Genomic DNA, 18,173 nt, shown 5'->3' on the forward strand with positions numbered 1-18,173 from the left:
TAAAGCAGATTTCAAAATTTTATATTCTTCTGGTGCAAAACCTATTATTTGACTGTGAACATTATCTGAGTAAAAATTCTCAAAGGCGTGTTGCAAAATGAGTCTTTTAGCTCCAACTGCACTTCTGAGAGGCTGTATCTTCTCAATAACACAAAAACCTCTGCTGAAATTCTGAACTTACATCCTAGTTCCTACTGGCCAAGCTTCAGGAAAAAGTATAACCAATTGTAGTTAATCCCTTCTTGACTGAGAAAACTTCGACTCCTTTTAAATAATTCATCACACTGTGACACTTTACCCTATTTAAAATCAAAAAAGGAAAAAAGAGTTGAAAGAAAAGGAGGGACAAAAAAGCTGCTAGAAAATAAGTTGGCTACCTAAAAAAAGAGCTGCTTAAAGTTATTAAAATGCTTTCTACAACTTTTTTTTCTTCAATGAGTCACATGCTGTTAGTGAATAAATGTGCAGCAATATGAGTTGAGCATTAGGTGGAATAAGGAGGATGGGTAGCAATTTGGACTGAAACAACAGAATTTCTTTAGAGGTACAGAGAAGAAAATTCCATAATACGGTATTAAAATACAAAATACTCTTAACTAATACTCTCTGGAGATGTTGAGAAAGTAGTCACTACACTGCATATATCATTTAAGCTGTAGTTTTTAATAACTACTTTAAAAGAATTAATGTGTTTAAGTGCGCATACACCAGAATTAATTTTTGGAGCTGTTTCTATCATAAAAAGAAGTACAAATTACTCCCTTTCTCTAGAGGCTTTTTTTAGCCTTCCTAAATTTCATGCTTTACATGACAGCAAGATAAGCCTTCAGCCATCATTGCACTTTACTCTTTTTTTTTAATTTGGGTCTGCATCATTTATCCAAACCAAAGTGCAGCTGTTAGCTAAATTAAGCATCCAAACTGCACAGCAAACATTATCTGATGTGCTGTCAGATGGCTTTATGTTTGCCATCTGATTATTGTTTTGTAAGACATGAACAAGTCTGGGTATTTCTCATTCAGATGTCATGTTTAAAGCTCTTAAAAAAATTAACAAAACACCTTTAAAGTGGAAATTAACTGCCAAGTTTTGATTTCTTAGTCATTTACCATGGTACAGGCATTTTAAAGACCACAGATTTCTTTTACTACTCACTCTTGTTTCTACTAATTGGTTCTGTACACCTTGATAATGGTCTCTACAGTAAGATAGCACTAGTCAGGTTCAGTTGAAATATGAAATACATAAAATTTTCCAGGTTTATGATTGGTTACAGAGACTATTGTTTCTATAAAACTTAATGCATGTCATCGCAAAATTTTATGTCTGAGAAGGGCAGTAGTTTGTGACTGCTTTTTTGACAAGGCCATTAAGTGAAAATGATTAAGAAAAGCTCCACCCTTATACAATCTTAAAAAAACATTGCCTGATCTTCCAAGCAAAAGTGAATAGAGAGGGGGAACACCTAACGATTGACTATCTCCTGAGTAGAAATATAATTTTCTAGGTAAAACAGTATGCCCATCAATGCACAATACAGAAGTGTCTCAAGAGCTCCTTCCTCAGAGGACATGCAATCTAGAGAATATACCTGGCATGCACCTGTATCTGATACTGATACATCTTCCATGTTGTTTTTATTTTATCAGTGAAAGGCACATGTCCTGTAGAGTGCACTGGACATCACCCATACAGCTCACAGCCACTTGTAATATGAGCTGTATGAGTACATCTCAGCAGAGATCCAGCCCAAAGGGCCTGCAGATACAACCCTCAGAGTCCTGTGGTCTCTTTGATACTGCAGTCACACCATTGAGGCATAAAGTGCAAACCAGGCAAGTTGCTTTAGGGTTCATGGTGCACAATTCTTATTGGTCCTATGATTGGCAAAACTTCCAGTTTCACTCTGAGAATGCAGTTTTGCACTTCAGAGCAAAAAACAGAGAGACTGGTGACTAGGAATAGCAATCAGAGGCAGCTGTTTCTGTTTTTAATGGGAAACATGTTTTTCTGGTCATCAAATTACAACTGATAAGAAGATCTAGTGAAGTCATTGTGAATGCTGCCAGTGACTTTTCTGGAGTGATATCAGATTGTATGAGACAATTATTTGGGTACAACTCTCTTCAGTATTCTCCAAAAAGAGATGCATGTGTTAGACCAAGGGTTCTGCTCAGGCTTCTTTATTAGACTGTAGCAGGTACCTACAGGACAGCAGCAGAAGAGGAAAGGTATGCTCAGTACTGCCTTCTCCCAAAGACTTTTGTGGCCACCAACCCTCTCCATTTTAGGGACTTCCTGGTGTGATTTATCTTTCAAAATCCATAATGGATTTGTCATCCTTGCAGCATTTGTTCAGTCTCCTCTTAAGCCCATGTAAACTTTTAGTGTCCATAACAACCTTGGTGGACCAAGTTAATGAAGACCCATGTGCTTTGACTTTGGGACTTTGCCTGTTTCTTATTAGCTCCAAATGCTCCTGCAATGGCTGGCTGAGAAGTCAAATCCTTATCCATAGCCTTCAGTCACTTTTCCAAGATGAAGAATCATGGTTTAATTAAGTTGCACCATTGACCCTGTACTAAACTACTACACACCTTTGATCACCCTTGATGTCCTTTCACAGGTCTCATCCTATTCTGTAATATCCTTCTGAAACAAGGGGAACACTGTTGTTGTATTTAAGATGGCATTAAAAAAAAGCTCACAATGTAGTGGTGTAATAAAACTATCTTTTTACCCTTTTTTTCTTCTCCTAAAATGCTCTGAATCTAATTTGCTTTTTTGATTGCTATTGAGCTTGAGATGACTTTTTTAAAATAAAAATGTCTTGTGATTCTAAGATCTTCCTTCCTAATCAGTTACTGCCAGCTGAGAGATTAGTATCTTACAAGGGAGAATTCAGAGTGGCTTTTTCTCATGTATGCCACTTCACCCTTCCCCACACTGAATTTAGATACTTTCATCTGCAAGCACTCCCAGCATTCAGCCTCATAACATCTTTCAATTGTTGCTCTTCCTACTCAGCCTTGGTCCTTGTTATCCAGATAACTCAAGTAGGAGCAACAAAATTTCTCATTTTACTGTTTCTTTTCCAGGTCACTTCTTAATATGACCAACATGGATGATCAAATACTCCACAGCTGCTGCAACATTTCACCACTAGATGAGCAGATCGTTTAATCCTAACCTGAAACCTCTCTTTTCTTCTCCTTAGTGTCTGTTATTTAAGAGTAAGATGACCTGAGAACTGAGACTTGATTTCCTTTTGAAATTCTTGATGAGGGAACTTGGAAGCTTTGTGGAAACCCAAACAGACTGTATCAACCAGATCACATCCATCTGTTTGCTAAATGCATCAAGAGCAATGTAAAGGAGTTGCAAAGCAGGGTTTCTCTTTCACTAAAGCTACATTTACCTATTTGCTATTTTTACAAAGATGACAACTGGTTAAATTCTCTATTATATTTCTAGTAATTTTTCCAGTAGATAAACCACCTAAGAAGACCTGGGGTTTTTATATTTCTCTTACACTTTCCAAACAACAACTGCATCTTTCACCCATTTTCTCTGAATTTTTTAAATGGAAATCCAGAATGGGGCATTGGCAGCATTTAGCAGTATTATTCAATAAGTTTTTTTCTCCATTTCTTTGCCCCACATAGTAGAGAGAGACCTACTACAGACACAGTTATTTTATACAATCTGTCCTATTTCAGACAGCACTGCAGTCTCTGGTGCATAATTTTGAGAATACCTCACACAGCTTCTGCTCAGACAAAGGAGCTACAGCACACTTCTTAGACAAAGAGCTGAAGTGCACTTCTTTTCTCTATTATTGGACCAGCTTGATGGTTATTATCTGTCTGTGCCAGCAGCCTTAACCTGTGAAAACTGTAAAGACAAGTTTAACTGTTTTACCATCCAGACTAACAGGCAACTCTCTGGCCAAAGAGTAAAACAAAATAGATTATTTATCTATGGTTCTATAAACAGAGCAAAAAGACTCCATGATACCCATAGACTCTCAACATCTGTAGAAATGCCTACATGAAATAAATTATCTTCTAACTAAATTGTCAGGCAGAATGAGTGGAAGAAAAGCACAACCTTCCCCCCCCCCAAACATTAAAAAATTAGATACTAAAAGCCTAATGGAAAATTTATCTAATTTCCATGCAGTATTTACAGCCCGGTACATCCAAAATAAGCAATTGCTACACAAATTTCTGTGAAACACAGAAACAAGTAAAACAGATATAATCTCCATTCTTAATTGGTTTATCAATAATTGTTTACTTATCTGTATCAACAGAGAGAGACACAGATACTCTTTGATCTTATCAAAATAAAGCCCCATGCCGATTGTCTAAGAAGTCCTCAGCCGTTTAATTAGGTATCATAGAGCAGTAAAATGTGCACTCCAGCACCCCATATCTAAACTCTAATACAAAAAACCAGCTTCCTTCTTTAAGGCTTACATAACTTGGGCATTGGAAAGTGTTCCAGAGAAAGAGTATCTTTAATAAGGATTCAATATCCCTGTCCTCATCCCAAAAATGCTGTTGAGAGATATCACATATTGCCTGAGAATTCTAACAAGTCTGCCACAAAGATTGGAGATCACAGCTAACACTCATGACATCCTCAGTTAATGAACAAATGCAAAGACACTTTAAAAATAGCATGAGGCATTCACATTTCAGGCCTCTGTGCAAGGAAAGAAAATCTGAATCAGAACAATTGAAAAGGCATATAAACCCAGTCATTAATTAAATTTAAATAATTTAAACAACATTTAAAACAAAAAGTCATTTAAGCATTCTCCCTCCTCCTTCTGAATAAATCCTGCTTTCACATCCTCAGGGAACTTATAAAAACCTGAGAAGTGATCTAGAAGATACAGTAGATTGTAGAAATAAAAGACACATTTTGAAAAACAGCTTTTTCCTACAGCAAAATCTGATTCATTGCATCCTTCCTCAGAATGTGAAAAAATATCTGTTATTCTCAAAGGAGACTTCTGGATGCTCCACAGAATAGGAAAAAAACCCCACAAAGCAAAACAAAAATACATTCACAGAACACTTAAGGGAGAAAGGAAATGTGTCATAAGAAAAAGGTTGAGAAGACCTCACCCAGAAGACCTTTGAGTTAAGAGAAACCTCCCTTCCTCTCTAAAAGATGATAAAAAAAGCATGCAGTCATATCTTGTTGACTTCTAGTAGACATTTCTGGTTTAGGTGTAACCTATGAAAGGGAGATAAGTAATCTGAAGCCATCCACCCTTTTGTTGAATTCTGGGTTTTTTATTAAAATAGAATACATCTGTCCCATGTCCCCCATGGACTGCCATAACCTTGTACCTTATACAGATAAAGTACAAGGTAGAAAGGAAGAAAATACCTACAGCATAAATGTATCCTGCTGCAGTACAAAAAACAAACCCCTCCTTCAAGCATGACTGCAATACTTTCTACAAAAAATAGCATCTACCAAACAGATGAATCTAAAGTAATTTGAAACTTTTCCTCTTGGGATGCTGATCTGAAATTTGGACAATAATAAATTACAGCAGATGCAAAAAGAGGAAGCAGAAGAAAAGAAGCTGGTATGAGTACCGTGCTTCTAGATGCGATGTTAATTAAGTGGATTTTAGACAGCTGGTTACAATAAATCTCAGTTCTCTAAGAAGCTTGGTAGGTGCTCTCATTCAGTTGTGATCTCTCTGTCCCTCAGCTTCCCATAACTGCAGGGCCTGCTGGTATCATGCTTCTCTTACAAAAGGACGATTCTCATAGTCAAAAAGCTCTGTGAGGAAAAAAGGCTGTCATCCATACAAACACACAGGCTCTTCCTAAAGACTCGACTGTTTCTCAGAGGGAAAGCCAACTGCAGGAGTATTATTATTTGAAACATCAGATTTATTAGAAATACCCAGGACAAAGCTGATTCAAGGCTCAGGGCACACAGACAGAGAGCTCTACTGGTGGCATCCATACTGACACAGCAAGAACTTACTCTACACTGCCCTACAGGATGTGTGCCCACGGCTCTAAGGCTTCATTTGCAACCACAGGGAAATATGTGATTTTGAAAAACCTGAGGAGAACAACAGTAACAGTGTGATTTTGCATCAATCAAGTTTATCCTTGCAGCCTGCTAACCACAAATCCGTGGCAATAGATTATAAGGAAGTAAGGTGGATGAGTGGTTATCACTTTGTGCAAACATGCATGAAAGATAACTGTGCTAAAACCCTGCTGTGCTGGGGGGACATTAGAGGAAGAAATGCTTGTTTTGCTCAGATTTTTGAATTAACAAACTCAGTTTAAACTACTTTAGTGACAGAAGGTGGCACACTGAAAAATAATATGATATTAAAATCACAGTGGCCAGATACTGAGTTGCTGAGCAACCAGACGTAGCTTCTGACATCTTAAAAGTTCAAAAAACATCAAGCTCCAAAATCAGCTTCCTAATTATGGACAGCTGAGCTAACCATTTCTAAAAATCTTGGCCACTGTTTTAAAATACATCTTACGTCTAAGGAAGATTATGAGTCACAGTTCCAAGCAGCTTCCAAGTCCATACCTGTAGCACACACACATACAACAGGAAATTTAAGAACTGAAAATTCAGGGACTGATTCTAAAAATTTGGATGAGTCTACAGCTCAGTAACACTTTGAAAAAAATTTAGTCTGTCATTTATGATTTCAATTTTAAAATATTCCTACATTATTGGCTCTACTTTATTTTTACTGCTTGAAGATTCTTCTGTGGTTCTTGCTGGCAGAATGAATTCCAGGTATGTTTTCACTATATGCTGTGCTAATTTGCAGTGCCATTTCAAGTGTTTCAGGGCTGCCTGTAGAAAGGTACAAATTCAATGGCTTCCAGAAAGGACATTTCACTGGAGTATTTTTCTTCCTTTTGGCCCACTTGCTAACAACCTCAACCAAACAGGGTGGACCTAAGGTTTCAATCCCTGGTGTATTCTATTTATATTGGTTTACATAAAAAAGGATAGTAAATAGTACTGTAACACAAATTCTGTTGTGAGAAAGGCAACCTTAGCAAAAGCATGAAAATGCTACTAAATGGATAGGATGCCTGACCCAGGGTCCTGCCAGCTCTGCAGCACACCTATGAAAGACTGTCAGCAGTATTATTGCTCTTTCAAGTGCAATATGCACTGGCAGCATACTTTGGGAGAGAGGAGAGGTGGTCAGTATGAGAGATGTGGTGATCAGTATATGTGGTGGTCAGTATAAGAGATCAACTAAGATGGCAAAAACCTAGCAATTACTGAAAAGATCTTCTACATAAACCAGACATTTGGCAAATTCTTAGTGCATCTTACTTTCTTCAGGAAAGATATGAAAATCTCATTTAGATTTGTTAACATAATGATTTCCTTAAAGCCAAACTTCTCATTTAGGCATAGAATTGGTTTATTTTAACTACGGACAATGGGAGAGAAAACTGCCAGAAATGATGAGAGTAAGCCTGTGGATCTCTTTTGGCTCTCTTGCCTTTTTGTTCAGGTGAGTAACATTATTCAATAAATATGTTATAATTGGTGAGAAAATATCAGCCTTGATCAAACACTGAGTGCAAGTATTCTGCTCTAAACTATGGTCTTGACCAATAATTCAACAACGGTCCTCAGCAACCCAATTTTGAGATCTAAATGGAGAAAGAGGAATGTAAGAAGCAGGTCAGAACTTCACAGTATGCTATATACATTAGTAGGTCTATAGCAACATACAGGAGACTACACAAACATGTAAATAAGCCTGAAAGTTGTGTTGGTTTATAATACAACCTTCTAAAAGTGTGAGTCCAGTTCTCCACCTGCACTAAAAACATCAACACATTTTTTATTTAAGCCCACTGTCTTGCCATATAACAACGAAAATTAAAGACTATGACACAAATGGAAGAATACTGTATCTGGTATATCATTCTATTGCTCTATTAGTACAGGAATTTGACTGACTAGTAAAAAAAAAATTCCTGATGCCTCCTGTTACAGGGCTTCTGTTCTGAAAATGGTAGCAGCTGAAATAACACACAGCTCCTTTATCACAGTCTCATGAAGGCACTTTGAAGCTCTCATCCAACTCTATGTTGCCTCCAAAAAAACCCCATGAAATTCTGAACAAACCATTCCGTTTAATAGACAAAGCTCTTGAAGAAAAGCCCAAGGCCAACTTTATCACAATTCTCACTCATTTCTGTATTTCCACATACATGTTAAAAAACCAAAAAAAGTAATTATTCCCATAAACTAATTTGCCAGTGCACAATACTCTTGACTTCCTAGAAACTCAAATAACTCAATTTCACTGTTCTTTCAGGTTCTTCCAAAAGGGTATTTCTTTCCAAGAAAAACACGTTTCTTTTACACATTTCTTTTAGGGAGAGATTGTTGAACAAGTGTCTTAAGGAGATGCCTGTAATTCTATCAGATTCCACCTGTAGCTTTTCTCTGTGCACTCTGTCTACAATGTCATACTCATACAGGTCTTCTCTTATATTTTCTTGATATGGTGTATGCATTTTTGGGGGTGGGGCACAGAAATTCTGCTAGCACATCTCCTGGAGTGCTGTGAGAGACAATAGAGACTGCACAGGGTGTTCAGTTTTAACTCAGCCCTGCATTGTTCTGCTCTGCTCTTCAGATTGTGTGGGCTCTGTGTTGCAACTTAAGAAAGGAGAGGACCTCCTTGCTTCATGAGCATCAAATCTCCTGGATTTTGATCTGGAATTGTTATATATCCTAGCCTTTTGAAGATTACTTTTTCAAGTGACTTCTCATTATTCTTAATAGCATAATTTGGAGGATGTTTAAGAAAAACATTTCTTAAATTTCTTCCAGAGAAGAAATCTGTACACTCCTTTCCTTGATTATGCATTCCTTTGCAAACTATTTAGTGCATATTCAGCACACTCTGAACAGACATGAATATTTTCTAGGGTAGATTTAAAGCATTTATAGAGGGAACACTACCTTTAAATAGACATGGAAAACTATTGTTGCATCAAAAAATAAATAAAGTTACTGCAGGGATCTTATCCACAAGGAGATAAATTATCCTAAGCCCTACAGGAACAAAAGCTGTAAGAGCGTAAAATTATATTGCAGTAAGTCACCTATGCAGAAAAGTGAATGGAGAAAATATAAATGTACAGCATAAACTAAAACACCCTAGTCTTCCTACACATGGGAATTTCTGTTTGGGACCCCTAGGCCGGGAGGTGAGATATATATAACCCTACAGAATCATCTATGCCTGGAACATAATGGGTTAAAAATAACAGGCTGATTGGGTTGGAGAGTTACAGGTGTTCATAATAGCTACAATACTTTATTTCCTACAGAATTTCAAGGAACCAGACAGCTAAAAAAGAAAAAGTCTTCTGAAAGTTCAGAGTACCACCTTTTCATCTTCTATTAGTGTGCTAGCTTCACTGGAAATAAACATGTTCCCCTTTTGCAGGATCTTCCTGTTAGTAACAGTCGCACATAAATAAAGTTTTCTAAACAAACATCTTATCTTTTTATGGAAGGAAGTCCATTAATAAGGAATTGACGTCCTTCCTTAAAAAAAAAAGATCAGTGCTAATTCTTTCCCATAAACTAAAGAAATAAACTTACACTCTGAGATTTTTTATATTTTCACAGCAAACTGGCTTGTCTGCACGTAGACAAAATGGAACTATTTGAGTTTTCTTATAAACAATATCTCCATTGCTACTTTGTCCCATAATACTGAATAATTAATTTCATTCCTCAGTTTTTGATTACTTCACGAAACTTGTGCTTTATTTCAATTCAACTCCATTCCTGCCAAAAGTAAATGGCAGCATCTGAGCCACTTTCAGGCTGGGAGATTCAGAAACACATCATAACTTTCTAACATTTTGACCTATGCCATCATTTCCAGAAAGATCTCCTTCACTCAACAAATGCAGCCAAGTGTATTCTACCACCTCTACAGTGGTGTGGTCTTCACTGACTTCATCAGCTACACAGGACATTTCTTTTGCCTAAAATGAACTTTGTTATAGAAAATCATCTGACACAACCTTCATCTGCTTCCCTTCTTCAACATAACTTTTCCTTCAGACTCAGAGAATTTGAAGTTGATACTGTACTTCATACATCTTGTATAAAAAATACAGATTTTTTTACAAATGGCTTCAGAAAACCAGCATTTTAACCTATTTCTAACATGCTGAAAATAGAAATGTTAGTATGTTTAAGAAGACTTCAGATTTGCAGTGCTATTGTACATAACAATTTAGAATCTCAATGCCACACTGCAGGGAGATCAGCCAAAGAGAATGGCAGAATTATGTAGTCTGTGATTACCATACTTATATAAACGTAGGAATTATAATGCCATAGTATTTTGTGTGAAAAGATCTATTTACCTTAAACACAATAACTCTGGGGGACGCAAGAAACTGCATAAAAAATATTTACATAGGAATTTCAAAAGGAAATTTAAGGGGAAAACTGCGGAAGTGTTGCTAGAAAAATGCTTTTATTTCTCTTTAGCTATGCCCACAAATGAGTGCTATTTCAAAGGCATCTATACCAATTTTGAAAGACAAAACATTACTATGTTCCAGCAAGCATACTTAGATAACCTAAGAATGTGAACATAAAATCCACAATACTTTAACAAGAGCATGCATCAACTTTTCTTAGAGAATGCTTCACTTGAGAAGGTGTTCAACACTTCTTAATGCAGATAAATAAGAGTTAGACCAAACACCAGGCTCCTCCTCCACTTCCTCTGTAGTGAACTCGAATATTCCTTTCTGACTCCATTTTGCACTAGGATAGCTTGCTTTCCAAAGATCAGTCTGCTGTAGAGGCAATAAGCCCTAAGCAGGTAGGAGTCAGTCCACATTACACAGTTTTGGTGATACTGGTTCCCTGCACTCTTCTTTGGCATCCTTGTATAACTTTACAAGCTGATTTCTACGGTTTACATTTACACCATAATACTATTAGAAGCTGGTGGAACCAGAAGACTTCATGTGCTTCTGCAGGTTTAGTAACACACCCCTGAGTGTCACTATAAAAGCAAGAGCAATTTCCTCTTCCCTTAGCTCTATTCTTTTCAAAGGCTTAGGTCCTCAGAAAGGTTTCCCCCCATTTCTGTTTCATTCTCCATAATGTACAGCGGAACAGTGACCTTTTATAAAAGCAAAACCAGAGCACTGCTTTAAAAGGTCACATGGCACAACTCAGAAAACAGAGCAGATAATTTAGTATCCCATGGCAGCACTGGAGACAGGGATACAGGCACTAGCCTGACAAGTATCTAGACAAAACAGTGCGCTGAAGGTTTTAGTGTCTCGTTAGAACTTTCACTCATTCTCCAGGACTGCCCTGGTCAGTAAGGACACCTAACACAATTTCCAGCTTTTCTGCCTTCATTTTTCTTTACTCTCCTTCTCTAAGCATATTGCTTTACAGGGCAGAAAGCTTGGGGCTGTCTCCACAGAGCTCAGTAAAAGTGTACTAAGACTTTTGACAATTTTATCTCGTAAGATGGAGTTTTTGTCAGCTGTAGCTTAACAGCTAACCTGTGAATGGCTTTAGGACTGCTGAGTGAATGGATGGTACCCAGCACAGCAAACAAAGGAGCCCATTCAGCTGTGTCACTGTTACCTGTGCTGCTGTCCTCTCTTGTCCCCTCACCTCCGCGTTCGGCAGTACTGGTGGTGTTGCAACTGGTGGAGGAGGTGCTCTGCGCTTTTTCCCTTCTGGGTTTGCTGTCATTCCAGAGATGTTACCAAGGGACAGTGATGAACCCAGGCTACTGGAACGAGAATTCACTGAAGGGGAATTTGGTGCTGTGGAAAAACCCTGTAAATGGATTAACATCTTGGATTAACATCACTTTTTAAAAACAATGGGAAAGAAAGAAGAAAAACAAGACACATCTGGTTACCGTTTAAACAATGATATGAATAATCATGTATGTTCTTCTGCCAAACCTGCTGAATTGCAAATTCTAACTTTTGGAAACTTCCAAAGGTCAACTGGAACAAAGCTTACAGGCAGTATTAATAAGACGGGAGGCACGATAAGCGCCTACTGTGGTTTAACAGTAGTATTGATGGGAACACTGCTGCTGCTTGCTATTTAAAATATAAAGTTCACATCAAGACACATAATTACAGTTACCCAAATGCATTTGCAGTTGCATTTAAATTACAAGTGCTACACGTTTCTGGAAGAAAGATTTACTCTTAAACGAGAACACTGTATTAATAAAATGCTGTCAGTGTCTCAGGCTTGTCTATTTTGTTATCAATCTGCCTGATTTACCTGAGTCTTCTCTGCAGATTTACATAAGAGAAATTCTTCTGCCATTAAACTGTTTCCAATTTACATGCACAATCAAGCATAACCACCTACAACTTATTGAAAACAACCATTTAACTTGGTGAAAAGAAGCCCTACTGACAGGCATCACTCTGGATTCTACCAGGACCAGATGAAAAGAGAAACAGAAAACTTCTTCAGTAATTCCTTACTGTTAAAAATTACCTTAGTTCTCATTGAAAACTGAGTAAAATCAATGGAAAAAGTTTAATGGATTTCAGAATCTTAATACATTTTTATATTAATGTACAAACTGAAACATATGCAGTCACAAAGTAGAAAATCTATAAATATGAAATATTAGAACTAGGATCGCTTGAAAATGTACATTTTAACTTTAGTTTTACTCTGAAATTCAATATTTTTTTTTTTACTCTGCTAATAAAAATCTTGCAGAAACTTTTACCTCAAAATCTGAGTCACCTTCTCCTTTTTTTAATTAAGAAAACCTTCCATATTAAATTGAAGATTTTAATTTTAATTAAGTTATTTGACTGCAACTTCTTCCCAGAAATATCTTCTGTGGAATCACCACTGATACCACTTCACCATGACCTGGAGCTGAATAGCTCTTCTGGAAACATAGACTGATGAGCATGGTTGATAATGCTGTTCTTATCACAACAGAACATACTACCACAATTGCAAAACTCTCCCATAGAGGACATAACGCTCTCTGGTGGAATTTTGTCCAAAACCACAGAATACATACTGGCAGGAAACTTACAGGCCACCCCAAATGCCATTACTTTAAAAAAAACCCTAAAATTTTTTCCACAGGTGCCAAGTGCAAGCTTAGGTAAAAAAAATGAAAACACAGGGCAGCAAACTTAAAAACACAATTCATTTAGTTTTGGGATCATCCAGGAAGCACTGATAAAGCACTAAAAGCTAAAAAACAGAGCAAAGCAAAAAGATACACAATACAGGTTTCTTTACTGCCTGGTAAATTCCATGTTCTGTGGATTCCTGGGAAAGCAACAGAGATGGAAACAGATTTGTGCCTTGTCCTCCACTTACTGTGTGTGTGATACCAATTACTGATTTAGATGTTTTGTTAACTTTTAGGTTGCACTCTGCACAGCACAGTTAATCTTGGAATAATGTATTTAGCACAAGTGGAGTATAATACCAGCCTTCTCTGACAGCAAGCAGTGTTTGCTGTATCTTTTACATCACCAGTTTCTCTGAATTGAATGGCATCAATAACATTTTTACCCTTCTAGGAGATGAAGAAAAAAGTTTGAAGTAGAAAGTGTTGTTTAAAAGATTAGGTAAAATCTTACAGAGTCTTGTCTTCGCCCCGTACCTTGGGCAGTGGAAAAAATTATTATTTCATCTGTAAGCTAAACATTTTAAGCCATTATTAGTACAAGGTCCTATCAAATAAAGTTTGTTTACTCCTACATAAATGATGGGTTCACAGAGTGAAATACAAAGAAATTTCCTCTTTTCACACATTTACAAAACAACTGAACAAAGCAATTTCAAAGTGGGTTCTGCAGGTATGCTTTGACTCTTAATTCTTTAGCCTTCTAGATAAAAGTGTGAAGAAATTTTAGACAACGATATACAAAAATAATAAAAAAGCCCTAAAACTTCCCTCCTTGCACTACAAATACAGACTACTGGTAAGACCACAGGCCATAACCAGTTTGAAATGAACATTCAATTTTATCTCAAGATCTTGTGGCTGAAGAGCTATCAGAATCCTTTTCCAAGCTACAGGTCATTGGGAAGAAATAGTGATGAACAACTAAACAGTTTAAAGCTGGGTTTTTTCTGTTTTGAAGCTTGGATTTCCTAACAGAATATAAGGGGCGGGGGGAAAGGTAATACTTCCATGACACTATAAATAGTTTTTAATAAAAAAATTTGAATGATAGAAAAAAAAACCCCCAACCTTGCAAATTCATCTGTTTTCTTTTCCCAGTCCAACTTTACAGATCATTTCAAGAATGCTCATGTGAATACACTTGCCCTGAAACAAAAACTCGCCCCAGCTTCCAGGGGAATGGAATGAGGACAGTTTTGAACTAGTTTTGAAAGCCCTCTCATGCAGCAACAAGAGCTCTGCCTAACTGGAAGCAGACCTTCAAATTCTCCCATGTGTGTAGTCATTTTAATTAGCTTTAAGAGAAAAAAAAAACAAAAAACAACAACCCTGGACACAAAATACTGACACAAGTGATTATGGCATGACTTGTCTTTTGTTGTAAAACTAATACAGAAAGACAACACCTGATCCAGCTTTTATATTTTATGTTGGGTTAGATGCAATGCAGTTTCTTTTTAAATAATGGGATTTTGGAAGTTTGTTTTTCAGGCAGTTTAGCAAGGCAATGTTGTATGCAAGAGCATAGAACATTAATCAAGCAAAATTGCAGAGACATGATATCCACATGCCAAATACTCCAACCATCTCTCATTTCTTGTTTTTCTAATTTGTTATCAAAGAACTGATTGAATTACTCAAATTACAGCAGTGCAAGTGAGGAAAGCCAAGCTGAGGAATTGAAGCCAATGTTGCTGGCTAAAAAAACCTCAGCCCTTATCCTCTGTTTCATTTGACAAACAGGTTAGCACGAATACTCTTCTCAGAATCCAAATCAGTCCACAGAATCCATGTTTCATAATGAAAAAAATGGAAAAAAAAAAAAAAAGGAAAAAGGAAAAAAATCAATTAAAAAAGAAAATTAATGGAAACTAATTCAATATAAAGAGCTTTCAAAAATGTCTCTTAACTTGCAAAATCAGAGTCTTTATTAAGCCACTAGTGTTCTAGTGCTTTGTGATCAGTTCAAACAGTAATTAATTAATGCAAACTACCAAGAAAAAGAAACAGCCTGGTTTGGGGGTTTTTCCCCCTGAATTAAAGCTAACCCAATACAAAACCACATAGACTAGCACAGGACAGCAGTCAGGTGAGATACTAGCTGGACATAAGTTTGGAATATGTACTGAAGCACAAGACAGTTTTGAAAGGCAAATAGGGACTGCTAAATACACAGAAGTATGAAGGCTACGAGTAACCTGGTGAGGTTCTATATCACTCTCATTATCAGAAAACAACAAGCAGTCAGCTTTCTACAAGACTTCTGAAATCCCATAGCCTGCTGAACTCAATACAAGACAGATTAAGAGTCTAAAGCTGAGGCCAGTCTCTGTTCCAATGTCATCAATCTAGAATGCAATTGTAAAATACCTTTTTCAAGAACAAACAGAAGTTCTGGTATCTTATGGATACTTTGAAAATCCTAAAGTCACATAAAAATAGAGGTAATAATCTATTAAAACTATAACTGTACTGCTGTGAGAACTCTGTTCCACAAAACCAGATGTGTATAAAAATGGAAACCAGCTTACAATTGTTTTTAAAAGATGCCCCTTATATATAACTTTTTTACCCAAAGCCCTGTTATTAGCATTTCCTTGACTTTCTGATGACACTAAGTGGCATTTAAAGGTCAGCGAGGAAGAGGCTGCAGATTGCTTGTGAGAGTGATTTGACTTCCTATTCCCTGTTCACACTGGTCAATAAAAATTTTTCAAAATGTCAAGTTCTTTTCTTGCGAGGTTTCTACAGACAAGTCTTTCTTCCGCAGCTCTTTGCCAAAACTCACATATTTGAGCTCCCAGTCTTGTTATGCAACTTCCTTCTCAGAAGTTTTTAAATCAGAAGTAATCAATTGAGCTGTTTTTAAGCACTCAAAGTACAAGATGTATTAGCAAAGAGTAAGGGCTTTATTTTTTCCAAAATAGAAACAAAAAATAAAAGTATCATAAAGGATATATTTTTTTTACAAGTGCGCTGTGGGTAAGTACGCAAGGTGTGATTTACAGCAAGCAAACAAATCCATCTATTCAGTGACAGCAAGAATATTTATGCCTGTTAGAAATTTTAACTCCTTTAATGCAAACTTTTATTGATTAGGTGAATGATTCCACAGCTGATTACAACTGGCCATATAAAATGTCAGACAGGTTATATCAGACCTACTGCACAAACTGAACTTAGAGGCTGCTTTCCCTGGCACGACACTGATACTACTGACACTAAATTTGCACTAAAATTGACAACACAGAAACTGAATTAATCCAAGCTCCTGCTTCAAAACTGAAGCATGATACTGCAGTCATGAGATTGCTTGGAGACACAGTTAAAAAACTCAACAAAAAGAAACCCAAAAAAATTTGTGACTACTCAGATTTTCCCTTCTAACCAGCCACACTGAATACAGTTTGTTTTCTTGTACTCCCTGAAGCACTTGTGCTGACGGTCTGCAGTCAGAAGGAAAAAAAAAAAGTTAACCTTTTCCTGTTCTAAACTGAAAAAATACCAAAAAACCCAACCTTTTAATGCAATTTACTTTACTCTGCTTTATTATCTCACTGCATTTTGCTGTTGGTAGGAAATCATCTGGTCTCACATCATAGCAATAAAAGAGAAGAAACTATTTCATTCTTAACAACAGTTATTTACACAGGACATAGTGTGTTGATTTTATATATGCCTGGCAAGTAGGCTCACAAGTTCTTACAGTAAAAGTTTTGAGTTATATTTTGAAGTCTGTACAACTAGTGCTACCTTACACTTGTGAGTCTATCAGAGCATCTAGATAGCAGTTCCAGATCTTGTGGTCAGGGCCCATTTGGTAGACACCAGATCTTACACAGCCAGAACCAGAGATGTGAGAACATTCTGTCTCCTGTGCCCCTGCCAGTTCTCCCTCAGCGTGGCTGACCACATTCCTCTTGTTTTAGTACAGAGTTTTTCAATCAGAAATCCCAGCAGTGCTAGGTGCAAGGCAGTCACTTTCCATACAAAATCATCCATTCTATGTCTCAGTGCTAAAGTGACCAATCTGCCAATCTGTAACTGTAGAGGTCACGAAAATTTTCCTATGACACAGGTCCACACCATCTGAAATTATGTTGTTTTTCTTTATAATCGTCTTTATTTTTTTCCTTTTGTCCTGTAAGCATAACTTCCCTGCCTAGAAGCTTATCTAATGACTTCTTTCCTTCACTTAGGTAAGTTGATGTGATGGAAATGGTTCCCCACAGCTAAGAGTACAGCCTTGGTTTCCAGCTCCAATTGATTTCTATACACTTTGCAACTCCTGTGGTGTTCAATTTCTTTTACAGTGGAAAAGCTGAAAGAACAACCACCCAAGGAAAGGATCTAGTAAAATGGAAGCCTCCAGGAAAAAGGTTTTCCAGAACACACCAAGGGGCTTAGATTCACTGTGAATTTCTCAGTAGGGAACAAGTATGGGTATTGACTCTGGCCCCTTCCACCACACCAAGAGTGTGCAACCAGAGAGAGCTTCCAAGAACCTTCTTCAGATGTTGTTATACTTCTTATGCCTCATATGTATAAAAGAAATGAAGCAATATTCAAACCTAATTTTCCATTTGAAAATCACAGGAATACTGAATGAATATTGCAAAAACCACAAATAAAAACCCACATGTAAGCTGCTTATTTTTTTTAATGAACAGTCAAATATTATATTTTGAAGTTTAGGAATATAAATATATAAATATATTACTCAAATCATTAGTCATTAGGGGGTTAGAAAACATGGATTGGGAATACATGAATTCCAGCTAAACATAAATATGTCTGTAAACTCTTGCAAGCATAAAGAAACATTTGCAGTATCATCCACTACTACCACCTCCCTCAGTATTCTGCCACTCTCAGATAAGAAATTTAATCTGAGTTCTCCAAAATTAAAGAAAGTACCAT

General features: G+C 36.9%; 1 protein-coding gene across 9 annotated transcripts in view; it reads right to left on the reverse strand.

Moving 5' to 3' along the window:
• COBL (cordon-bleu WH2 repeat protein) overlaps positions 1 to 18,173 on the reverse strand; it is a 156,353-nt gene that overhangs the window by 62,424 nt on the left and 75,756 nt on the right. For all 9 annotated transcript variants that reach the window (XM_079300377.1, XM_079300373.1, XM_079300371.1 and 6 more), the window contains one exon: positions 11,699 to 11,896. In XM_079300377.1, the coding sequence (XP_079156503.1) occupies positions 11,699 to 11,896 (198 nt within the window). The remainder of the gene's footprint in view (positions 1 to 11,698; positions 11,897 to 18,173) is intronic.

This window comes from Erithacus rubecula (assembly GCF_903797595.1).
Source record: "Erithacus rubecula genome assembly, chromosome: 3".
In the NCBI taxonomy this organism is placed as follows: Eukaryota; Metazoa; Chordata; class Aves; order Passeriformes; family Muscicapidae; genus Erithacus; species Erithacus rubecula.